Below are 26,627 nucleotides of genomic sequence, written 5' to 3'. Positions count from 1 at the left end.
TATTGATGTAAAACTGAACCTTTATGTCATCAACATTCCCCTGATACTCAAAAGGTTTTTAACCCAATTAGTCACTTGATAAGTTGAGGGAGAAATAATCATAACATTGCATTCCAAAACGGAAATCGAACGGACACTCATTCACCCTCAACAGGTGTCAAGCACAACACGATGAAGAATTGTGGTACTTTGTAACTGAACAATCACCGGAAAAAACCATCACACACAGGGAGACGATGCGCACCGTGAAAGGAAACCGGATGGTTAAGTTTTAGGATCTAAGCTGAGATGGCAGCGACGATTTGACTGAGTGAAGTCTGCCAGTTTTTGAAATTTCCATCGCAAATATTAATTGTCTACTTCGTGCCACTGGCACCACAGCTACGCCCACTTAGAAGACTTCCCGTGTCAACATGCAGCTAAAACAGCCGCGGATCGGATTGTTTTTGTCATTTTATCCACACTTTTATCCCGAATGTACTCTCGCCGTGACGTCACGCGACGATGCAACCTTTCGTATCGTTCACAGAGCAGTGTAACCTCTGCGTGGTCGAGAACGACCCATGGAAGAGGACATCACAGAGCTACCGCTGAGATCCCTTCATCACGTGACCTCTGGTTCTACACACAGTAGAGGGCAGCACTTTCCCACTCGCTCTGCATATGAAGGGCGAGGTTTGCCACACGACGGTCAAATCGAGAATTTTTACTCTCAGAGCTGGAATTCTGGCAAATTAAACGAACCGCCACGTTTAATGCAACTCGAGAAACACCGGTTTAATGACAGGTGGCGAAACCTGGAGTCAAACCCTGGAATCTCGGCGGGGCACCGCGAGTGGAGATGTAACGCGCGACGCATCCGGCGGCAATGAAGAGACCGGAGGGCGGCACCGACGACGCACAGACGATGGCACGGACGGGCGGGCAAGCGAGCGGGCGGGCGGGCGAGAGGGCAAGCGGTGGAGTGGAAACCGTGGAGCGGAACAGAAATCTGCACTTACTCTTCTAGACTTGGGAGTAGAAGAGGCAAACAGGCAGCGCGGGGGAGGGGAACGAGAGATTTAGTGACTTCTCAGAAAACAGCACGGATTTTTTTGCAGCTTTATATTTTTGGCAACCAGCCTTGGCTTTGAGCTCACGGCGGCTGTCGGCAGTGCTCCCCCCCCCCCCCTTGATTAAATGCCACGCCGCCGTACGTTGAAAGCAACTACGAAAAACAAACAAACAGAAAGCCATAAAAGCACTAATTCGAGCAAAGCAAAAGAGAAAGAGAAACATCGTTTGAAGAGCGCCGCCTCGTAGGCGCGTGCTCACCAAAATAGAATTGTCAAATAGATCCTGGGCCCGCAATGCTTTAGAGGCTTTACCGCTAATTAGTCTCGCGCGTTGCTAGAAAGAGAGCAGAATGCATTTAAATAGAACGAGCCCTGCCGCCTCAAGGCCTATTCCTTTTGTACGTTTGCAAAGCAAAGAGCTTCCACAATTCGACTCTCGAAGCCTTCCTTCGTCACGGCAACTTACGGCAAACCAAAAAAAATGGTAAGCGGTGCCGCACTCGTGCCTACCTCAGTACTACGTCCAAGTGAAATCTGCTCGCAGAAGCAGCAGCAACAGTAGCAGCAACAGCAACTCAGCGGGGGTCTGGTACAACAAACTAACGCAGTAACCGGTAATTGATCACAGTTGACGTGCTGTGCTTATGCAGAGCAATGTGTGTCTTTTGCACAATTCTCAACGAAGGGTTCTGCCGGGGAAATCGTGCCATTTGAAAAGTTATCTAGACAAAAATAACTGAGCAATATACTGAGCAAGCTAGAAAAAAATCCTCCGGTAAAAATTTCATAAAACTGTTCATAATTACTGAATAGGCAATATATCAACTACGTGGAAATAAATGAAATTCATATACTCACTGGTCTAAACCAGTGCGTAGGTTTTCGCTGTTGTGCTGTACAGCTCTCCGATGTGTATAGGGGCTGTGCCGCGGTGTTGTCTCGGCACGGTGTCCGACGTTTCACTCCGCGTGCCGGGAGCTTCTTCAGGAACACACTTCCTGAACACGGTTGGTGAAGAAGCTCCCAACAGCATGTGGAGCGAAACGTCGGACATCAATACCGAACATCTTGAGAGCACATCGGAGAGCTGTAACAGCGCTCGTTGCAAAGCACCTTCAAACACCTCCGTAAAACACTCCCCCCGACACGTCTTCACAGAGCATGACGGCTGACGGCTGTGACAAAAAGGGGCGACAGCTTAGAACCTGCCCTTACTCGCGCTCGCCGAATGCGGAGACAACGCGTGGTGGCCATCTCCGGGAAACCAAAATAAACGCGTCACCATCGCCTCCCGTTCGCACGTTAAATTTGACGAAAAAACCAATTTGCAGCGCCAATGACGCAACATGGCAACTTAACACCTGGAGCTCGTGTGGCGTTACTCTCCTGAGAGATGTCTAAATTAAAAAAACTCAACGGCCACACGGCTGGCAAGTCGAACAGCTCCACGCGTTCTCGTCAATGGCAACCGAATTTAGTTTGAGGAACGCAGAATAACAAACGGAGATGAGCGCATGAACCAAAAAGCCACACGTTACCGTGAACCAAAAATCAAAACATTGCCATGAAGCAAAAAGCCACGCGTTACCGTCAACCAAAAAGCCACTCATTACCGTGAACCAAAAAGCCACACGTTACCGGCAGCAGGAGGATAAGGTGGGGTTGGCCCTGAGATGCATGTTTACGCGAACGAGGCCTACGGCAGCCGGCTCCCACTCGCCCGCAAGCGTCCCACGAATGAATCGGCGGTCGACACGGCGCTAAGCGACACCGAGCACCACTGAGGACCATACTCCCCGGCCCGGAGCTTTAGAGGCAGATCCCAAGGGCAGAGATCTTTTTAAGGGGCGGACGCCGGAGCAAATCCGGCCATGGATCTCCACCACACCCCCCCGGAATCCTGACCGCAGTGCAGCGGGGGAAGTGTCAGGGCTCTGTATAATTTATTTGCTGACGATCCATTATTCGGCAACGGGATAGCGTGCAGAAGCAGCAGCGGCAACAGTAAAGCTCTCCGGTGCTCCGCCCCCATCTCCACACCGCTCCCCCTTCTCCAACCCCCTCTCGTGGTGCACGGCCCTCAGTATTGCAGCCACGCTGAGGATTATCAGGTAATTGCTGTAATGGGTGCTCACGGAGGTAGGTAGCTCAGTCGATCTGCGGATGGCTACGGCGGCCAGACGGGCGAGCGGGAGCCGTCGCGACGATGCCGACAAAACAAAAACGAGCGGCGTCTGCCGGGCTGCGGGGTGAGTCGATGGCACGAGGCCCGGGTGGCGACACGTCTCGGCGTGGTTACCCCTGGACGCTCGTTTGCACGTGCCGCTCAAGAGTCAACTCTGACGGGCGGACAAACGTGCGTCCGAGTCCTTATCAGTGAGAAGAGTCACCGTCATCTTTCCCATCCCCCGACCCCATCCGCCCCCAGAGAGCCAAATAAATGATCGCAGGTCCTCGCCACCTTCCTTCACCTCGAGATTCATCTTGCCCAAGCAATCGAGCACCTCCCCCCACCCCCCGCCGTGCCATCTCAGCTGCCCGGGGAAAGTCGCTTAATCAGGGAGCCCAAAGGGCGCCCGCGCAGGGGAGATCAAATACCTGCCTCACGCGCTAATCTTCACACAGCATCACCCCCCTGACATGGCAGAATTGGATTGCCCCCTGCTGCTTTCTCTCCACCTTTTGCGAGTACCTTCTTTGTTTCCCTGTCTGACGCGGGACGTCTCTTTCATTCTAGATTTGAAGCTTTCGTGACTGCAAAGATTCATACTCTTAGGTTTTTTCGGTAAAGTCACGTAGGTAAAAAATACAATTTAAAGTTAATAAAAGTATTAATGGAAATAAAATATTTGTATTTCCATTATTACTTTTATTATTTTATTTCCATTATTACGTGATTTATTATTTTATTTCCATTATCACTTTTATTAACTTTTAATTTTATTTTTTACCTACGTGACTTTACCGAAAAAACCTAAGAGTCTCTTTCATTGCCAAATAATTTACGACTCGGAGCCCCCCTCGTCAATCCACTCCGGGATGAAGGCCTCACTCCTCCCCCCCCCTCGCCTTGTTGGTCACGGAGGTCATGTGACCATACTCCATCACGCTGGTCGGTACAAGCCGGTGAGGAGGTGGTAGGGGGTGCGCCCAGGACCGGTTCTCACTCGTGAGCCGCCAATGACGGTAACCGTGGCCGGGAATCAAACGATTCGGACGGCCAGTTTAATTGCGCAACGTCTTAGCCACTGCACCACTGCTCTCCCATTATACGGCTATAGGATTGATATATTTTTACATTGCAGCCGTGCAACAGGGTGCTCGGGGTCAGCAGTACGGGTTTGGGAAGTTTAAGCACGTTTATTATCGTCGTCAGCAGCGCAGGAGGAGCCCTTTGGCGCTGCGCTCCTCCTCGAGCGGAACACTGGGCCCAGCTACCCCGCTCCCTCCAACAGTGATTGATCGGTGAAGTGCATCTGGGCGTGTAAAACTTGGTAACGCAGTCACCGCTCACGCCGTCTTGGCCACCCCCCTTTCTCCTTCTCCGTGTTCGCCTTCTAATCACCTATAAATTAGATTTTGGATGTGACGTTAAAGGATGCAATCCAAACAATGAACACAATCGCGCCTTTAAATATATCACAAGGGGCCAATTGAAGGTAAAGGTGCAGACCTGCGAATTCTTGCTAAAACCACTGCTGGCGGAAGGGCCTGTGCTATAGGGAGCACTATTATTAAGAAGCCACTGAAGCTATGCACTTTTTTAATCTTGAAAACTAATTTGTTTAGAATTTTTTTTGTGTTTAGTTTGTTGTCCTTCCCCCCGCACCTCCGATTAGCACAGTTGGGTACGTGCGGTGCGAGAAAAGTTCAACACACATTTATACACCAGAGAGGCCCCCTCTAGAGGATACTTGGCCTCTTCTTCAGCGCTGGCAAGACGTCTTAGAAGAGGTGGGAGTAAACCACACGCTCTACCCTACCCCACGCGACCTGCTGATCGGCTAACCTGTGGTGTATCCACGGATTCCGCTGGCGTATTTGAACCGCACTAATCCGGCGACCTCTGGATTACAAAGTCCAGTATGCCAACCGTTACACCACGGCCATAGTGTCCATGGCAATTGAACCGGCTGTCAAAACAAGGCAGCCCTGGGGCATCGTCCTCCATCGTTCGTCGTCGTCAACGAGGCCCCAAAACGAGGCCCAACGTCGCCACCGCTCCTTGCCATTGCCTGGCACGACGGTCGAGGGGAGAGTTAAACGGCCCTCGAGATGGTGCGCACTTTCAAACGTGGGAGACGGGCGGCTGCTGGCTTTTAATGCCTCTTACGCTGCCGGGCTGTGATGCATTTTTAATGAGGACGATCGCTTTGAAGCCGAAACTGCCGCCGCCGCTGCTGCTTCTGCCATCAGAGGAACATTAGCTGCCAGTGGCAACGAACGTTGGCGAAATGCTCCGGATCGAACACATCTCAGATTAAATGTCTCAACCGAATGTCTAAAGCGGTTCCAAGGGGGGAAAAACCTTGCAGGGAAATGTTCACCGAGTTGAATAAAGACGATGGAAATCATTTTTCTCTTAACAGATTTGTAAGTTGGATTTTTTAAAAGACGTTTAATCTCCCACTTTCAGCAAGTTTTATCGATATGCTGGCACCCACTCCCCATTTGAATGTGGAATTTTCACCACCCTCTTAAGAGCTACCAGTACAAATGAGCACTGCCCTTCGCACCTCTGAGCAGAGAAGACGCCGATTTTGACTTGATGAGACTCCCCGCACTGTACAATTCAAGTCACGTGCAAAGACGAACGTGGAATTGGCCAGACAGCATGATACAACGCACAAGCCGGTGAGATATTCCACCATCAGTCGAGGGGGTTGTTTGATCATACTTCCCCACGCTCGCCAATGTGAGAGTTGGTAAATGGGGAAGGGGGGGCCAACACGGCACGGGGTGGGACGGAGCCTTCATCCAGCAGTGGATTGAGAAAGGGCTCGTGAAGTGGAGTGAATATAAACATGTCTTTTTTAATCTTTTCGTTCACACTCCGGGTCCCGCGTGAATTTACACTGCATCACTTTGACTCGAACAGCCGACTGCCCGAGCCTTTCTATTTTTATTTCAGCCGCACTAATCATCAGGGGGGTTTAGAGTAGGAACATCATGAATTGTTCCCGCTGAACCTCTTGGCTAAGGCTGGGGGAATCCGACAGCCCGTGGCCACACGACGCCCTGCCGCTGCGACGTGGCCCCGCACACGATATTGATTCGCCACTGCGAGCATGTGAGCCACACTAATCGGGTACTAGAGGAGGAAAATTTTCGACCTGGCAACGGCGCCGTTTCTAATTTTAGCGCCGCCCTCCGTCACCGCTGACACTTGAAGGGCCCCGCGTCTATTGCAGCGGCGGAAGGGACTGAGGTGCGTGCGTCAAAGTGTGGTTGCCCGGCAAAGGTATTTGATGGCCCAAATTAAAAAGTTCCCACCCGTGCCCATTGGCGATGGAGGATTCGATCGTGGCACAAAAGCCCTTAGCCCACACCAGCTCATGGGCCCGGTGGCAACCGGGCACTCACACATCTTCATTCATTGGCGATTTTTTTTTTACTATTAACTATTTTTATTTTACCAGGTAAGGCCCACTGAGCTGTACAGCTATATTTCATAAGCGACCTGGCAACACAAATAATAGCTCAACCAAGTGGCTTATCATGTTTAAATTTGAAGCAGCGGGGGGGGAGATCTGGTGGTGCAGGACCCACCGCAGTGCACCCCCCTAAGCACCGGTCCCGACTCTACCACTATATGATGCGGGCATCATTGGCTTAAAAATGAATTTTAAACAAGACAATTATATTCTTGGTTCTTTCGGTAAAGTCACATAGAAGGGAAATAATAAAATAATATAAATATTGTTGTTCTATATTTATTTTTTATTTTTATTTTATTTTATTATTTCCCTTCTACGTGACTTTACCGAAAGAACCAAGAATATGAATCCCTGCAGTCACGAAAGCTTTAAATTAAAACAAGTCAATTAACAGCTTTTTCTCCCCTACCTGGCACCCAAACCACAACCGGCAAACCCCTCTATAACAAGATGGGGGGTTGGGGAGCTCCAGACATCGCAACCGCCCTGACCCGTCACGTGCACCCCCCTGGTGATGCCACGGTCGCCCGTACCTCTTTCTGCTCCACCTGCAGGCAGGTCTTGAGCGTGTCCCGCAGCGAGCACAGCTGCTTGCGCTCCTCGTCCTGACTCTGCTTGATCTGTGTGCCGGGGGACAAGCGCACGGGGCACGCGTCGTTAGCGGCGACGATTTTAGGAAGCGTCGGCGCAACTCTGCGGCAGATGCCCCCCTCTCTCGCCCCTCTCTCCGCACGGTTCCCCCCACGCTTTGGATGCCACTCTGTCACTCGTCTCCACGGACGGCCATCATCATCCTTTCGAGCCACGTGGTGAGTCATTGCCCAATGCCACTTATTTTTCTCAACAGTCACTATGATCGAGCAAGAAGGTTTCGCACAGGCCAATATCGTGATTTAAAATTGATTTTTGGGAGAGGCGACGTAGCAATTGAGCCATATTTACGTTGCGAGGCTCTCCACCACCCGGCATAGCGAAACAAATTAAGTGGTCACGAGTACGAGGGTTTAACGACGCGCAAATTATTGTTGTTGTTGTGGCTCGTTCGCCACCAGTGAGTGGAAGAGCGATTCTCATGACAAAAGTCATCAATTGGATTCGTGGCGCTTCATGCTGGACACCAGCAAGTCAGACTAAATCACAAGAATAGAAAAATCTGTGTGTTAGGTTAGCACCGACTCTGCCCGTTTGTCCGTCGGTCTGCAAAGTGGGGTCACCATAACTCCCGTAAAGATGGTCCAAAACGAATGAAACTTTAAATCGATAACGTTGTCGCTATTCGGGATTTATCCTGCAGACAACCTGCCAAATCGATTGAAGTGTCACTCGAAACTTTCAGACACAATCCATCACGAAAAGCATCCGCTTCGCTGGCCAAGATGATGATAAGACGTCATCCTCATAACCTTGCTCGATTCAACCCGTGTCCATTTCAACAGTGATGTTAGTTGCTGGCTGCTTGGCGTTTAGACCCTTTGCGCGAGCATTTGGCAAATTGTAATTTTTAAAAAGCAGCCTCTCCCTGCCAGACGCCGATGTTTGCGCTCAACCCACACATCAATGGTGAGGGCTCCGTGCGTCCGTCCACAACGCCCAAAAACGAGCGTATTTCAGTGTGACGGTGATAGCGGCTGCCTCTCAAAACGGCGAAGGGTATTTTTTTTTTCATTTTTCCCCAATGGCTTTTAGGCGCTTAGTGTTCACAACACGGCATATTGTATAACCTGTCCGTTCTAATTACCGGTAGGCATGGGGGGGGGGATGGGCAGAGGGGAGCCGTTTGGAGCGGCAGAATTTGGCGCTCGCGATCCCCACTCACCGAGTAGAGGTCGTTGGCGAGTTTCTCCACGTACGACTTGAGGGACTCGACGGCTTTGAGGCCGTCCTGAAAGAAACTGCGCGAGGGACAAAAAAAAATGTTACGCCGAGGCAAAAAAAGGCCCCGCGATTGCTCGCTCAATCATCAAGGGGGTTTGCCACGGAGACGAAGCACACCGACTCGTTACCACTTCGGCACGCCGGCTGTGCGTTGGAGAGGAAACCAAACAACATTTACAGTTCGAGTACGACGTTTCGTTGGCGGTCACAACCAGCTTCGTCATACGATTAGCCACAATTGCGAGGAGGTCTTCCATGTTTCTCCATGACAAACCTTACTAATTGGCTGTGTCGGGTGGCTGCGGGTTAACGACACGTTTATATTTACGCGATCTCACCAAAAAAAAACCTTCATTATGTATAACATTGGTCGTGAAAGCCCTACTGCTATGTGTTGGACTGCTTGCTCCAGCCACTGCTGGCGGACGACCCTCCCCGTTGCGGGCAACTCGGGAGACAACTCCTCTGGAGAGTGGTCAGGACCGCTCGTTCACGATGTCACACGTCCGGAGAGCACTACGATCGCGCGCGCGTGTGCCTCGGTCAATCGGAGGATGCCGTATCCCCCCCCCCCCGACGCCCCCGATCTCTCTCCTGCTTCTGTAGTTTTTGAAAGTACAAATACAAAAATATCATGTATTTAAGGATAATATATATTATTATCGTATCTAGATGTATATAGCGCCTTATTCCGGGGTGCTTTGCAACAATTCTAGAATTGCACGTAAGATGATGCTGGTTGACATAAAGAGTGAGGTTATTAAAAGTGGTGGTGGTGCAGCTACGGTGACAGTCAGGAGACTCGTCTCTGACAGCAAGAAGGGCCTGGGTTCGATTCCCAACTCGGGTGCCTTGCTGTATGGATTGGTTCAGGAGCGGTTGGAGTAGGCCTCGTCGTAGCTGGGAGGCTGGGTGAGGGGGTAGTCATAGGGGTGACGGGGTAGTGATAGGGGTAGGGCAGTGATAGGGATAGCGATAGGGTATGGTGTAGTGATCGGGGTAGTGATAGGGGATGGTGTAGTGATCGGGGCAGTGATAGGGGTAGTGATAGGGGTGACGGGCTAGTGATCGGGGTAGTGATAGGATATGGTGTAGTGATAGGGGTAGTGATAGGGGTAGTGATAGGGTATGGTGTAGTGATAGTGGCAGTGATAGGGTTAGTGATAGGGGCAGTGATAGGGGTAGTGATAGGGGTAGTGATAGGGGTAGTGATAGGAGTAGTGATAGGAGTAGTCATAGGAGTAGTGATAGGGGTAGTGATAGGGGTAGTGATAGGGGTAGTGATAGGGGTTCTGATAGGAGTAGTGATAGGGGTTGTGATAGGGGTAGTGATAGGATATGGTGTAGTGATAGGGGTAGTGATAGGGGTAGTGATAGGGTATGGTGTAGTGATAGGGGTAGTGATAGGGGTAGTGATAGGGAATGGTGTAGTGATAGGGATAGTGGTAGGGGTAGTGATAGGGTATGGTGTAGTGATAGGGATAGTGGTAGGGGTAGTGATAGGGTATGGTGTAGTGATAGGGGTAGTGTTTGGGGTAGTGGGAGGGGTAGTGATAGGGTATGGTGTAGTGATAGGGGTAATGATAGGGGTAGTGATAGGGGTAGTGATAGGGTATGGTGTAGTGATAGGGGTAGTGATCGGGGTAGTGATAGGGGTAGTGATAGGGGTAGGGCAGTGATAGGAGTAGTGATAGGGGTTGGTGTAGGCCTCGTTGTAGCTGTAGGGCAGGAGACAGGGCTGACCAATCTCAATGGGACGTCGCCGGCACACCGATGGGCCGGCACAAACACGCATCTCCGACGCAACGCATGTCGGCGTGGGCGAGCCGCTTACTTGCACTGCGCGTGGTAGAACTTGATGAGATGCTGCAGCAGATCCACTCCCTTCTTGGTCTTGATCTCGTTCACCTTGATGAGGTACTGGGGGAACACGAAGCAAGAGGCGTCGCCGCAAGAAGCCTGCTGCTCTACGCACGTTTACGAGCCCAAAGTGACCAACGCATGACAAGCCACTTCATGGGGTGATCATTTGTGGCCAGGTCACTTCTGAAAAAGAGCTACATAGCTCAGTGGGACTGACCTGGTTAAATAACAAATAGTTTAGTATTCTTGGTTCTTTCGATAAGTCACGTAGAAGGGAAACAATAAAATAATAAAAATATAAAACAATTACATTCTCACGACGGTTCGACTGCAACACAAGCAATCATCATCAGTTGAAGCGTCGTGAGAATTTTATTATTTAATATTTTTATTACTTTATTGTTTCCCTTCTACGTGACTTTACCGAAATAACCAAGAATATGAATCCCTGCAGTCACGAAAGCTTTAAATAAAAATTTAAATAGTTTAGTAGTTTACTTGCCACAGATTTAAGCGCTAACCACTCCGCTGGCGCTCGGCAGAATTTGACTGCGAATGACAACATTAATCGGCCTCGATTCCAGAGAGAGATTTCAACCATCGAGGGAAGTTGAAGAGCCATCTCAGACTGTCACATTCCATATCTCTGCCGCGCTCATTCAGAATTTATCGAGCCCGTCATTCCAGCAGTCTGGAAAACAAACAAGCTTCGGTGCTGGCAGCAGCAGCCAATTCCGTTTGAAGACCAGAATAAACTGCAGTGCCGCCCGCAGTGATTGCATGGCACGTGTCCAAAGATGAAATAAACACGTCCAGACAAAGGACGTCAGCAAAACAGACACAAATCACGGAGGGACATTTATTCCCTCTATCGGACAGCATCCTTCCGCATGGATTTCGGCGGAGCCCGCGGCTGCTCTCATGCAAGGGTGGCACAGTCGGGTTTTTTTACAATCGGGTTTAATTATCTTTTTATATTAAACCCAATCATCTGAGGTTGGGAGAAATCCGGTTTAATTGGTTCTAATTGCAGAACCGCACTTCGCCAACTTCTCAATGATGGGCTTCATCCATTCCAAGCTAAGGAACTCACTGGCACCCACAATTGTGGAGGAGAAGCTCGTGTTCATCAAGACCAACCTGCCCGCCGCATTCTACGACTACCCCGTGCCCGACGGCCCCGAGTACGATAGCAGCACCGACGAGGAAGCAGCCTAAGCCTTGGATCAGACTTTCGTATTAGTTAAACCAGGTTTTAATTCCCCCAAATAGGATGTAATTGTATTAAAGAAAAAACCCGATGCCTGCCGCTGGAAAAATCGGGGTTTTTCCACCCATGCTCTCATGCAGACCGAGCTGCAGCCAAGACTTGGCATCGGCACGATGAGCGCAGGTCAAGGCGAGAATCTCACTGGCGCAGAACCACAGCAGGACCTGCACTCTCTTGCTTTTGGGCATTTTCTTCATTTTTTTTTCGGGGGGGGGGGGGGGCGGGGGGGATTCTTTGTTGTTGTTGTTTTGTTCCGACGTTTAACGTAAAAAAAAAATGAGAGCGCCACAAGGTCACGCGAAGCAGAGGGCATGGTAGGCCGACATCATTGGGGAATGCGTGTGCCTGCGTGTGCCTGCGTGTGCCTGCGTGTGCCTGCGTGTGCCTGCGTGCCCCTGCGTGTGCCTGCGTGTGCCTGCGTGTGCCTGCGTGTGCCCGTCTGCTGGTGGTAACCTTGCACTCTCACGCCGAGGATTTTTTTGTTCTTCATGTTTCATTATTTTCAATTAAAAGCTGAAAGCGCAGCAATCTCTTGCCCACGCCACTGCTGGGGAGGGGAAGGACTTCCGCTAGAGGGAGCTCTAGAGGGCCCCTCTAGATGGTATTTGGCCTACTATTCCACACTGGCTAGACGTCTTCTAAACGGTGGTAGTGTCCGCACTTTATCCCACCGCACACGACCGTAGACTCACTGTGCTCAACCCATCTGCACCGCTGGGCACACAGAGGCGGCGGTGGGGAGGGGGTGGTTCAAAAACACCTGCACCGTGGTCTCAACTGTCGCACCGGGAAGTCGCATCGAACTGGCGATCTCTGGATTGCGATTCGAGCTTTCGAGCGTGCTGACCCATTGCACGAGGGCAGCTTTATCCACGGCTTGAAACTGAATTTGAAATTCAGAAATGTTCAAATGGAGATTTTAAATCGGGTGTCCTGAATTTCTGGCGACTTCTCCCTTAAAACCTGTCTCTCCTCCCGAGCCCACCCTGCTACTGCTACTCCCTGCCGCCCAGCTAAGGCCAGGCTGGTGGCGCTGTGTATGTCTGTGTGTGTGGTGGGGAGTGGTGGTGCAGCAGCTAGGGGCGCTGCGCACCATACTTGGCAAGCAGGGTTCGACTCCCGCACACTGCCAACACCGGTGACAACTATCCGGACTGGCCCTGGGCCTCCCCTAGGTCGTCTCGGCCTGAAACGAGCACCTGGTGCGGCGTGTAAACGTCACCACGAAGCGGCCACTCCCTCGCGTGCCGTGCCGGCCTTCGAAGGCGCTGCTCGTTGACGTCACTTGCGCCCAACAACAGGCGAGAACGGGGAGACCTTTGTGTTCGCAGTGCAGTGCGTGCGTGTCGGGGAGCGGCGTGCGCGGCGAGACGGCGGCCGTGGCTCGGCTACCTCGCACATCTGCAGCTGGAAGACGCGGCGCTCCTTCTCCATGTCCTCGGCGATCTCGGCGCCCGTGATCTCGGTGCGGATCATGCCGTGCTGCCTCGCGTGCTCCTTCTTCTCCTTCTCGATCTTGAGGCTGCGAGCGACATTGGAAGCGTTGCGCTGGGCCCGCGCTCGGTGGCGGGTTGACGTTCAACCAGGAAAATATATACACCGACTTTTTTATTGACTTGTTATTAATGCAGTGCCCTGCTTAAAAGATATACATTTCAGAAGTGCCCCCACCCCCGTCCCCTACCACCCACAAATGCAAAGATCGCCCGTATAGCCTTAACAGACTGTTAGGGCAAGTGCTGTTAGCGGGCACCTATTAAAGCCGGCACGGTACACGAGGGGGTGGGTGGCCAGCACCACACCCTGACCACCTTTCTTTCCCTAGTGGTCATGTTTACGCACCGCACCAGGTACTCATTTGAGGCTGAGTCAACCCAGAGGAGGTCCAGGACCGGTTCAGATAATCGCCACCGGTGTTGGCCGTGAGCGGAATTGAACTCAGGTTCCCGGGTTCGTAGTGCAGCGCTAACCACTGTACTACCACCGACACCCCCCTACCACCCACACCCTCCCGTGACCGTCACGATGAGCCCAGGTACAGTGGCGAGGAGCGGTGCGCGCAGGCCTAAAAAACTGTGCCGATTAAAAAAACAAATCGATCTTTTCCCTCTCACGTAGCCCAACCTACACGAAGACAGCAGAGAGACACTTACAACTTTGTCTCATAGTCCTTCCACGCTTTGTCGAATGGCTTCTTGAGGTCCTGAAAAAAATACAAACGGACAAGGAGCACGAATGAGGAGGCTGTGAGAGTGAAAATCGCGTGCTCGCAGAGCGTGGCCGAGTGGCGACGGAGCTATCGCCTGGGCGCACAAAGCCCCTCTGGGCATTGTCACGAACACATTACCATCCCAGCATGTGGCACGTCGATTTAACTCCTTATTGTCAAGCAAGCTAAGCACCGTGACCTTCACGGATCCCAAGGGGCACAATACTGGGCAGGGCAGATTGCAGAAACTGAATGACCGAATAATCCAGCTAATTTGCCTAAGGAGTTATTACGCGTGTAAGGTCTGAACTTCGTGTATTTTTTTACGTTGACCCATATTTCCTTAACGCGCAATTACCCGCCAGGCGATAAATATTATGACGCACGCACGGCATAATTACGGCGATGTCTGCGCGGCAACACGAGAACGCGCACATTCACGGCGTCGCGCAGGCTCGTAAGATCACCGGTGACGTCTCCAAACCAAAAATGTTACATTGACGCGACGCACCGCCAAAATTCGAAAACGACAAGGCATGCAAGGCTCCTGGCTGCTGCTCTCGGTTTGCCGGGTTGCTTATCGTCGTTTTGCTAGCGACGACTCAATTAAAAAAAGAAAACGCCAATTATTTTTGGCAGCGTCTTTAAATGCCTTGCCAAACGGCCATTAATTGCACAACAACGTACTCTGGTAAAGCGGCTCCACAATTAGCATTTCATCAAAACCGTAACAAACGCCACTTTCACCGCAGGGGGGGGGGGGCATGTGTTTTAAGCACGACAACGCAAAGGCGCCTTGAACAAAAAAGGATTAAAGCGCCGCTCGCTCACAACGCGAATGGGTCAAGTGGCTAGAACAATTTTCTTCACTAATTTTCAAAGGAGGGGGGCCCCACTTTCGCCGATAAGACATCATCAGTGTGAGGGGGGCCACCACACGTTTGAAACCTTTGGGGGTTTGACAGCATGACGGGGTATTTTCACGTTTGTTGTGTATTGTCGGGGGGCGCACGTCAGGCGCCGCACTAAAGACCACGGGGGGCCGCCAGTGGCCCGCGGGCCTTGCAATGAAGAACGCTGGGCTAGACTTGCCGATGAATCGCAGCGTCACTTCAGCTGTCGAGCTGGAAAGGCGGCGGCATCGCAGTTGGCCGTGACGTTGCCGAGCGAGGGAGACGTGCGGTCGCAGCGAGGAGCGACAACCACCGACAACGACCGACAAACGCCGGTTGCTCAAAAAATCCCCCCACGCCTTCTCCGCCACCCCACCCCCCCACCACCTGGCACCGAGCGAGCGGACATCCATCAGCACGTTTGACACGCGTTATAAAAACGTACTCGTTCCGCAAATGCGCGCGCATCAGTAAGAATAAACAGCTGCGGCACTTTTTTTTTATGACAACTCGCGACGGAGCCATTAAACGTTTCGCGGCACGCCTAACCTCCGACCCCCATCACCCCCCCCCCCCCACGCGGACGTGGCAGCCGTCAGGGCCACAAGCAGAGAGAGTGACGGCCATGAACGGCTCGCGCGCCGCTATTCATTATACGACGCGCTGTGAGTAAACGCGGCATCGGCGCAGCCGTTAATGCGTCCCCTTTACAATCGTAACAATCGTCCCGCCGGGACACCGCCGGGCGGCGTGGGCATCCGGGCGGTGTGGATTACCCGTTGCGCGCACTTTGGAATAATTTTCCGATGCCACCGCATCGAAGCGGCAACCGATTACGATGAACCGCAATGCGGGGAGAGGGCGGCCCATCGTGGAGATGAAGCGACGAAATCAGCTCGCGTGCGTGCGCGGGTGGCCGGACGGATCGTCGCAGGGAACGTCTTCATCTAGCAGTGAACCGATCAGGGCCGATGACAATGGTGATGACGATGGTGCTAAGATCACATTTGTTTATCATTGGCTCAGTGCCCATTGAGACCAGGAGTTATTTTTTCAAGCAACACAGCTGCACCTTGGCTGAGGCCGCAGCAGCAGCATCTATCCCCACAGCCACCGCAGCTGCAGGAGTTCGGCAGAATCCATTCGCTCTCGCGGCTTCATTTCTCACTGGAGAATATTCCCGGGCCGCCCGTAGAGACTGGAGGTGGCGCACGATTCGGTATCCACAACGAGAGGAACATTCTGGATGTGGTGTGCCGGGTGCAGAAAATATCCGCCGGATCGCCGACCCGGACAGAACTGGATGAAATTAAGCCATGCACCACACCCCAAAGTGCAGGAATATACGATGAACCGAGAAGTGGGTGATGTTTTAGATGTTAAGAAATGAATTATATGCGCTATTTTACAAATTAGTTGTAATTCGGAGCATTTAAAAAAAAAATTAGGAAATTTATATTGTATTCTTGAAGCTCCAGTGGGGTTAGATGCATACAATGAAACTTAGGGAACAAAAAAAAACCGAGTGTAAAATATTACCAAACACTCAAATTAGAAAATCAGTCTGATAACTGCGATGCTTTCCAGGATAAATTCTAAATATTGCAATTAATATCTAATCGACAAGCTTACAAAATAATTGTATCATTATTTTAGAAAATAAATTGTTGCTTTTTGTGTTTAGTTTGTTGTCCTTCCCCGGCATCTCCGATTGGTGCGGTTGGCTACGTACGGTGCAAAAGAAGTTCATCGTGGACTTCACGTCGCATGAACTGATGAATTGTTAAATTTTGAACCAAGAATATGATTAATTGTTGTTCCGTGTTTTTGTAACGACCACCAGGGGGCGTGCTCAATACTCCTAGCGGCTGCTGGTCGCAGATATAAATAGCGCACATAATCTGCACAAGAGTGGAATTACAACTGAACTCTACGAGGCATCTCTAATCCAGACAGAGATTGTATAAGGACATTGTGGAGCGGTCGTTTGGTAGTCAAGGGTATACAAAAAAAAGATGAAGATCCCCGTATAGCCTTCAAAAGACTTAGGGACAAGTGCTGTTAGCGAGCACCTATGAAGGCCGGCAAGGCACACGAGGGGGTGGGTGGCCAGCACCACGCCCGACCGCCTTCGTCTCCCCAGTGTTGATGTCTACACACCGCATCGTGGTACTCATTTGAGGCTGAGTCGACCTAGGGGAAGCCCAGGACCGCTTCAGATAATCGTCACTGATGTTGGCCGTGAGCGGGGAGCGAAATCGGGTCCCCGGGTTCGTAGCGCAGCGGCGCAAACCGCTACACGCGTGTGGACTCTGAATATATTGCATGTGTGCAGAGGTTAATAGTTTTGGGCTACTGTTGACTGGCAGGTGGTACAGCGACGAATTGCCACAGCCATAGCGAGATGTACAGAGGATGTAGCGTGCCGGATGCCTTCTATTACCCGCGTCGCCCAACACGGCCTATAACACCTGTTATTGTATTCTATTCGGTGCACACTGTTTGTAACCTAGGAGGAGACCCGTGCAGAACATTCTGACTCCATACACAAAGACACTCAAGTTGGGAATCGAACCCAGGTGCTTCTTCTGTGAGGCACGAGTGTAACCTCTCCTCTCCCTGCTCTCCCAGCTATCACCATGACAACACCACCACTTCTAATAACCCCACTCTATCTCAACCACTATCACCATACGCACAATTTTTTGTTGTTGCCGTAAAGCGCCTTGGATAAAGGCGCTTAGTAAATCTAGATAGGGAACGATATCCTACTACGTTTCATACTTACTCATTCGGTCTGCAATCACTTTCTGGGGCGCTGCGGTGGTGAGCTGTTAGCTACCTCGCCTGGTATACACGAGGTCGTGGGCTATATTCCGACCCTGACGCCTGTATATTTGGAGTTTGCATGTTCTCTCCGCATGGTAGCCTGAATTTTTTTTCTCGAGGTTTTCCGGTGTTTGCCTTCACACTGAGAATCCACATCACGCGTTTAGAGTATTTGGCCGCTAAACATTTCCACGAGATGAGCCAACTTCGTTATGCCGTCATTTTGTGGCCAGGTCGCTCCTGAAAAGAGCCATACACAACTCAGTGGGCCTTACCTGGTCAAATAAAAAAGCCGTTTTTTCATTTAACCTTACCTGGTCAAATTGCAAAAAATTGAAATAACATTATTATTTTTAATTTGACCTTACCGTGTCAAATTAAAAAAACAGTTTTTTGTTACAACAGTCGAACAGAGCTTCAGAAAAAAAAATGTCTTCCAGACTAAAACCGCAGGAAGCGCAAGCGAGGAGACGTTTGCGAGCGACATCCGGTGAGAGTCCGCAGAGCGTCCTGTACCCCTTTGGCGCCCTTGAGGTCCCCCTTGAGTAGGCAGTCGAGGGGGAAGACGACGATGTTGCTCATGTTCTGCACCTGCATGCGCAGCGACATCACCGCAGTCAAGACACAGACAAAGATCGCTCCCCACCGCCCCGCCCCCCTCCCCCGTACAGCCTGGAATGGACTGTCGGGGCAAATGCTGCTAGCGAGTAGCAGCACCTATGAAGGGTCAGCCACGGTGCATAATCGGTTGCTGTGGCCAGGGCCACGCACAGCACATCAGGTTGAGTTGACACAAGGCGACGCCCAGGGACTGGTTCAGGTATTCGCCAACGATGTTAGCCGTGGTGGGGAATGGAACTCAGGTCACTGGGTTCAAATCGCCGTGCGCTAACCAATGCAGCACCGCTCCCACGGTCCCACCAAACGCACACACACACACACGACAACATCACCTCTATTGCCCTCTATATAACATCGGAGCTCAGGAATTTAAGGGGGGTTGCACTTGGTCAGTCACAATGACGATGACATCATATGGAAGAAAAGCAACCTTCTGCCGTGCGGTGTCAAGAGCTTCGGGAGGCGCGGAGTGAATCTCAGAGACGATTCCGGGAAATGCGTAAAGATGCAAGTGGGAGAGCAGGTCACGTCGATGTCCCATTGTTTGATTTGTTCACCACGTTCGGACTGTGGAGTGTCGTCGAGTTTCCTCGTGTGCATTAGTCACGTGCGAATGAGCGAGCGTGTGGGCGTGCGCGTGGGTGAGTGCGTTGCAAGAGTGTTGTGAGTGTTTAAGTGATGAGCGAGCGAGCATTCGAGTCTCCAATTCGTTGCACAAGCTATCCGCAGCATCCGTCTGATGCTGGGATGCGGTTGTTGACAGTGAGCCACAGTTGCCGAAGGGAGTGAAAATCAGAATATGTATTTATACTGCAAGAGGAATCCGATGAGCTATGAAGCTATTTTTCACAGATGTCCAGTAGCCAGTAGGCACAGCCATCTGCTATTTGCGAGGATAGATGCTGGATGGTTTCACACGTAGGCTATTACAGTTTATTGGGTTAGAATTGGCATGGTTGATTGGGTTAAACAGGAGGACTTCTCCACAAATCTGGCTGTAGCCTAATGATGCTAGTTGTAATTATCGAACTGTAAATGCTGTGGGTTTACTCTCCAACACACCGGTGTGCTGTACTATTAACGAATTGGCGTGTTCCGTTTACGTGACAAACCTTACTAATTGGCTGTGTCGGGTGGTAGGCGGGTTTAACACCGCATTTATATTACCGATCTAACCCAAAAAAAAACCTCTATTATGGAGAAGTTGGATGATTGACTGCCCTTGCATACGAGGTGTTACAGACTTTAAATGCCAAGCGGCCATGAGAAAGCACTGCAGCTATGGATTCTTGAATCTACCTGCGCAATGCCTTGAGTCACCGCTTTGTATGCGCGGCGGTTTTCCCCGGTTACTCAGTTTTCCTTCTTTGAGCTAAACGCTCGGTAATGAAACTGGACAAACAACCCAGAGCTGCGCCCTTCTGAAAAAGGAGCCTTGAGACTTGGTGAGGATTTTCTGGGGAACTAAAGGGATTGTTCTATATCAAGCACATACAAAGACAAAGCTCCCCCGTACAGCCTTAGTAGACTTTTGGGGCAAGTGCTGTTATAGCAAGCACTCAAATATCGGCACGGTACATGAGCGAATGGGTGGCCAGCACCACGCCCGGCCGCCTTTGCCTCCCGAGGGGCGATGTTTACACGCCGCACCAGGTACTCATTTGAGGCCGAGTCCACCTGGGGGGGGGGGGGAGGGCCCAGAAGCGGTTCAGATAATCGTCACCAGTGTTGGCCGTGAGCGGGAATCGAACTCGGGTCGCCGGGTTCGTAGCGCAATGCACCAACCCCTGCGCCAACGCCTCTTCCACGAAGATGCAGACACGCACGTAGCCACACACACACGCACGTAGCCACACACACGCACGTAGCCACACACACACGCACGTAGCCACGTGCGTTCTACAGGCAGCCTACATATGCTCACAAAGCCTGCACAAGACAATGTTTTATTCATGCGACACTGTGCGCGCCACGTAGTTTTTTTTCTCTTTTACCCCTTTTTCGTGAGCCACCCACGCGGCAATAACATATTCTACATCTCCATCTTCAAGGCACTGCTAACTGGGATCCCTCCATTGCAACGGAGGCTGCGTGGCACTCCGCTGTGTGACGGTTCCCGGACCCCCGCATTCCATCTTTTTACAAAAAAAATAACAAGAATTCGTGCCGTTCTGATTTAAGAAGAAGACAAAAACGCGGCTTCGTCACAACCCTTAATGAACGCCCACGTTCTGCGCACAGAGAGCCGATGACTTCATGTGAAGGGATCCGCAGAAAACTCGGTCAAAGCCCTAGACCCCCCCACCCTCACCCCCCACGGTGCCAAGCGAGATGCCGAGTGCCATTCAGTGCCGGCGCTCGGCCGGAAGGGAGTGCGGGGGAGTTGGGGAGGGGACGTCATTAAAATAGCGTCGCCACGTCGCTGCCCGCCGTCCGCATTGTTGGCGGTCACGGCCTGGCATTGACAGAAATTCCAGCGAGGGAAGACTTCACTAGCCGATCCGTGCGTGGGCAGCGCCAAATTATTATTCGGTCGTTTCAGGTGTTTAAACCTGGGTGGGGGGGCAGCGCTCTCTTGACTAATTTATTGGGCGTCACAGTGGCGAGATGTTTAATACCTCTCCTGGTATGGTGGAGGTCGTGGGTTCGATCCTGACCGTGATGCCGGTATATTTGGAGTTTGTGCGTCTCTCTCCCCGTGGCCGTGTAGACTTTTCTCTGCGTCCTCCAGTTTTTCTCCCCACATTTAGAATTAACGTGCGTTTAGAGTATTTGGCCGCTATAAATGTCCACGTGATAAACCGCTTTGTTGAGCTGTCATTCGTGGCCAGGTGGCTTCTGAAAACGAGCTACATAGCTCAGTGGGGGGCCTTACTTAGTAAAATTTAAATAGTTTATATTATTATTCAAGTGCACATCGCAACGCATGCAGTTTGAAGCTGGCGCGGACGCACCAGATTCTTGAGCAGAGAGGTGAGCTCCTTGGTGAACACGGAGAACTTGAGGAAGGCCGCCCCCAGGTTCGGGTCGTCCCGGCTCATCAGGTTGGTGCCCACCTTGTCCAGCGACAGCGTGTACGCCTCCTCGTTCTCCACGTGGGCTGCGGGAGGCATGGGCGCACGAAAACGGCGTCACACGGCACGACCACCCGGAGAAACGCGGCACGTCGGTCGGGGGCCAAAGTTTTTTGACCAACGGTTCTCCGGCCACATGCGAACATTGGCTCGTCAACGTTGGCACCATAACTGGGCGGCAGCACTGGAGACTCTCGGCTCGGGTCAATTCGCGCCCACCCTAACGTTTACAGCACCTTCGTCAACCCACCACTGCACGCAGGCGTCCCCATGTGGTGTCGGTCAAGTGGTCTTTTTTTCGCCCAATCACAATTCACCAAGCTGGCCACCAGTGCGGGCTGGTTGAAGGCGTCACTCGCCGCTGACGTTAGCCGTGGACGGGAATCGAACTCAGACTGCCCGGTTCATAGCACAGTGCGCGAACCACCGTGTCATCTACCCCCCCCTGGCTCCCGACCCTACCCCCCCCGCCCCCTCTTTAACAGCCAAAGAAAGTGATTAATACAAATGAGTAGAGAGTGGATTTTGCCTGCATCTTCGTAAATTTGAAAGCCTGCCATTATATTAGAAGTACGCGTAAATTAAAGGCGACATTGTGACGGCAAAAAAAAAACACATCCGCTTTATTAAATGCCACCCGTGTGTTTTAATTAAGCATTTAACTTCGACTGCACGCGGAATAAAACGGATACATGTTAATTACAAGGAACAAGAAAGACGGTGTATCACAGAGCTACGCAATATGTATGCGTATATATATTGACACCGTCTCACTGCCAAGTATTTACAACCACCAACTGCATTGTATCTGTCCCCGTCATTGAGACAGAACTTATTAACTCGCAGCAAATGGCAGACAGCAGCAGCAACAACAACAACATCCTCAACCCATTAGCCGTATTGAGCTTCTGCTTGACAACAACATTAACTAGAGTGGAGAAAACGTAAGGAATTGTTTCCAGCGTGTATGCAACACGTGACACGCAGCATTCAAAACGCGTATGTTTCCGCTGTTGCGCAACCCGAAATTGTAGTTCAGGATCGGTTTTCTTGAACCTTGACAACAACACAATTAGAGAACATCCGATAGAAATCATGCGTGTACGAAATGCGACATCCAGCGTTCGGAACGTAGGACACCTGCTCCGTTTCAGGGTTACAAAATCGTGCATTTGTGGATCGGGCGCAAAAGAACTCACATTGCCCGGACGTTTGGATGGCTTTAATCGACTTCTTCATTTTTTGCAGCGCGGCCCGGTCTAAATCCAGGTACTGCACACACACAGAGACGCGGGCGGACAAAGATCCCCATTTAGGCGACGAACTTTCAAAGCGACCGCGGTGAGCGAGTGCCTGTTAAGGCCGACGATGATTAAACAGGGTGCTCAAAGCGGAGGCAATCGTGCGCCAACCATTACACCACCGATTCACATTTTCAACCCACGCACACACACACATATCTGTCACCATAATGCCAAATACCCTGCTCCGTATGAAAGTTAACCCGTTGTACGTGCGTTTTCTTCTCTTTTTAAATAAGGCATCAATTTGGGAAGTAGGTGTTCCAGCGGGAGTCGGGATGTACTGTTTAAACTAAACTATTAAACTATTTATTTTATTTTACCAGGGGTAAGGCCCACTGAGCTACATAGCTCTTTTTCAGAAGCGAACCGACCACAAATGATAGCCACGACGTGGCTTATCGCGTACAAATTTATCGCAGCCAAAATGCTGTAAATGCATGTTTCTAAACGTGGAGGGAACAACCGGAGGATCCGGAGAAACATCCACGCGACCACGGGGGAGAACATTCAAACTCCAGACACATACAGCAGGCGTCAGGGTCAGGATCGAGCCCACGACTTCCTGTATACCAGGCGAGGTAGTTAACATCACGCTACCGTACGCGTTTCACTTCCCCCTAGTATCGTGCAATTGTCAAAGGAACATTTAAACGGTGACCTATTTTACGCGGCAGCCGCTCCCCGCCGGGAAGAAGCCGTAAACCGCAGCCTCTCCTCCTCCCTGCGAGGCCGATGAGGCTGTCGCATTTCTCGGGGAGTCTCGGCTACAAACCAGTGACCCGCGGTGTCACCGCCGCCAGTGACGTCTCCCTACGAGGCTGCCAGGAGAGTTGCCACTTGCTTTTGCTCGTCTCGGGGTTTTGTATTTTTACTTGTCACTCGGACGTTTTAAAAAATGCAAATCTATATATCTTCGCAGCGCGCTTGCTCTGCCAGCCTCGTCATCTCTCCGTTTTCCGCTCGGGTTTTGCCAACGCACCTTCCGTACGTACTGCGTGCAAGTGCTGCTACATAAACAGAATTGTGTAATGCGTCTCCATATATAAATAAATATATAGGCCTATTGCTCTATTGACTTTCAAGAACTATATTACGCCAGCAGAAAAACTCGGCAACGGTTTCAACCTTCCGGGATCTCATCAGCAGTCAGGCCTGTTAAACAAATGTCGGTTTGTTGCCAGATGTTATCGGTAAGAGCACTCCCATCTAAATTACAGCGACCGGTCAAACGCAAACAGCGCTGTTGTAAAGCAACTCATTATGCGCCGCCGTTGTGGTGGCACATTACCCATAATGCCACACAATTGCAAAAATAATCACCTGACGTACCATTACACGCACCTTGAATGCAGTTTAGTACTAAACGGTTAAAACATAATCGGTAACTGCTCTGTCCTTGGGTCTTAAAGCCAAGAGCCGCCGCTGATTTATACCAAATGACAGGCCATCCACGTTCTACAAAGAAGACGGGAGGCGGCTGGTTCGCATCTCAAACAGAATGTAATCACACGGTCAGGATGGCAGATGCTATATATGATGCCACATTTAGCCGACTTTGGGCACAGATGGTTACAACAAAAATCCAATTAGGGTATCTCTCTTACAGGGGCTCTCCGACCAAGACGTTTCTTGCTAATACAAGCAGAAACCAGATTTATATGGAAATTCCACCACAGACATACCAACACAGTACTCAGAAGCTACGCGATTTTAAGGGGAATCCATTAAAACTGACCAAACAGGAGGGAGGCCCAAATCGCCTCCCAAGAGGATCGGTGACGCCACGGTACAAAGGCACGCACGAAACGAGGCCGGCCAATCGCACCTTCCCTTTTTTGCAGAACGACTTCTTTGTGGGGGACAAAAAAAAAAGCAAAGCGCCCGTCGACGAGAATCTCACAGCGCTGTACAAGACACAGCGGACACAATGACTCGTGAAACGGCTTCGGTCGATGGGCGCGCACAACACCGAGTGTGCTTGGCACACGGACACCTCGAGAGCAGGCGACGTCCGTCATGCTGCCAGAATCTGCCGACGCCCGCGAGACTAAGCGACGCTTTCTCAGCGCCGTGCACTCGGGGGTCCTGCCCCACGTCGTTCGAATCGACGTGCAACAACGTTTCCCCCCCCCCCCCCCCCCCCCCGGCTACGTGCCGATAACTTATTTCTGGAAGTGAATTCAATTCCCTCACAAGAGTTTCGAAATTAAATTCCCTTCAGCATTCAGTTCCCCGCCCCCCGCCCCACTCTTCCCTCCCCCTGGAGAAGCTCCCGTGGCACTTGGGACGGACTGTCCGCACGACGCCACTGCCGATCGGCATTGGAGAGCTTTAACAGTGATAATTGGTTTTTTACCCTTCTATCTGGCAACAAAACTGACACCTTTTTTACAAGGAGTCATGTTTGCATAGACCACAATACCTGCAGTCATAATGCAAACAAAAAACATAACTCTGATAATGTGTTCTAGATTTGAAGCTTTCGTAACTGCAAGGATTCATACTCATAGTTCTTTCGGTAAAGTCACGTAGGTAAAAAATAAAATTAAAATTAATACTTTTATTGTTTTTATTTTTTATTAATTGTAAATTTCATTTTTTACCTACGTGACTTTACCGAAAGAACTAAGAGTCTGATAATGTATGCACTGTCCTTGAAGTTGATTGGTCCACAACCGAGACAGCTTTCCTTAGAGCCTAGTCTCACATGGGTTGGACCAGATGATGCCAAAAGGTTCCAATGGAGCTTTAACAGTTCAACCGCCAATGCCTAAGCGGTGCCTGTTCTGGATTCAAGTGTCGTCTACTAAAGCAAAACTTTTTTTTACCTGTATATATATATAAAACGGTCATGCTCCACCTTCATTTGAGGCGCATATCTCACGAGCACGAAAATATCTCAGGCGATCAGGACGGAGGGTTTCTGCAATCACACGGCTCGCTCGGAATTGCCACGATGGATATGAATACGGCGCCACACACACACACACGCTCACAGTGTGGCAACGTGCGCAGCTATTAGGGCTATAAATGCTGTGAAAATTGATGGCTTTGCTTTTAATGGATTCCCACAACCCCCCGCCACCACCAACTTCAAACTCAAAAGCTCAGAATTAGTTTTCCGTTAACACAACGGACTGATGTTTACGACACTCAGCATGTGTGTATGTGTCACGCGCAATCCACTGTGTGTATGTGTCACTCACAATCAATAGTGTGTGTCACTTTATAGCCCACAGTGTGCATGTCACTCACAATCTACTCGTAAGCCTTAACCCAAAGCCCACCCACTCCTCTCAGTCAGCATTATATCTCCAAGTCAATTTTACAGGGTGAATACCGCAATCCTGGGAAACACGGAGAACACATCACACATCCCTGCAGTCTCAATGAAATAGGCGATAACTGTGTGCAAACACGCACCATCGATTCTGTCCTCGGTAGAGAAAGTAAAAGGCGCAGCCCTGCAATTACTCGCTCACATCCCCGTTGGCGGCAGGGCCGCCACTAGATTGAGCTCTAGAGGGCATTTTTAGCCGATGCTTCATCACTGTCCAGAAGCCTTGGAAGAGGTTGGGGGGCGGGGGGGGGGGGAAAGTTTTGTTTGGTGACCCCTGACCCCCTAAGTGGATATATCATGACAGCATGAGCCACAAAGGCTCAAAATTTAATCATGTGCGGCCCCCAAGTGGAAAGCAATAACGTAATACAACAACAAGTGAACCAGGCCTAAATACTCATGCTTAGAGCCGGCATAGCCAGCAAAAAACCACAAGCCGATGGCCTCACCAGCCTTCAGAAAATAAAAAAGAATTCACCCCGGTGACTCATTAGCGATGAAAATATGCAAATAATTGGACCACCTTCAGATAGAGATTCTTAAAAAAAAAACTGAACAAAATTTTGGGAAACATAAGGCTATCATAAAACAGGAAATACTATATAGCAGCATTATCAGATATGGAAGCATATTGCAG

The 26,627-nt window shown here is 50.7% G+C and overlaps 1 protein-coding gene across 1 annotated transcript in view; it reads right to left on the bottom strand.

Annotated features, from left to right (window-relative positions):
- LOC133353073 (arf-GAP with SH3 domain, ANK repeat and PH domain-containing protein 2-like) overlaps positions 1–26,627 on the bottom strand; it is a 111,351-nt gene that overhangs the window by 23,139 nt on the left and 61,585 nt on the right. The window contains exons 2-9 of the mRNA XM_061569177.1: positions 22,546–22,618; positions 21,227–21,372; positions 18,168–18,242; positions 13,874–13,923; positions 13,113–13,242; positions 10,422–10,507; positions 8,529–8,604; positions 7,246–7,332 (exon numbers count right to left, since the gene is read on the bottom strand). Of these exons, the coding sequence (XP_061425161.1) occupies positions 7,246–7,332; positions 8,529–8,604; positions 10,422–10,507; positions 13,113–13,242; positions 13,874–13,923; positions 18,168–18,242; positions 21,227–21,372; positions 22,546–22,618 (723 nt within the window). The remainder of the gene's footprint in view (positions 1–7,245; positions 7,333–8,528; positions 8,605–10,421; positions 10,508–13,112; positions 13,243–13,873; positions 13,924–18,167; positions 18,243–21,226; positions 21,373–22,545; positions 22,619–26,627) is intronic.

The sequence above is a fragment of the Lethenteron reissneri genome, chromosome 42, assembly GCF_015708825.2.
Source record: "Lethenteron reissneri isolate LAM-NWPU_2019-01 chromosome 42, ASM1570882v1, whole genome shotgun sequence".
NCBI lineage: Eukaryota > Metazoa > Chordata > Hyperoartia > Petromyzontiformes > Petromyzontidae > Lethenteron > Lethenteron reissneri.
Note: the sequence above shows the minus strand (reverse complement) of the source record. Positions and strands in the feature narration are given on the sequence as shown.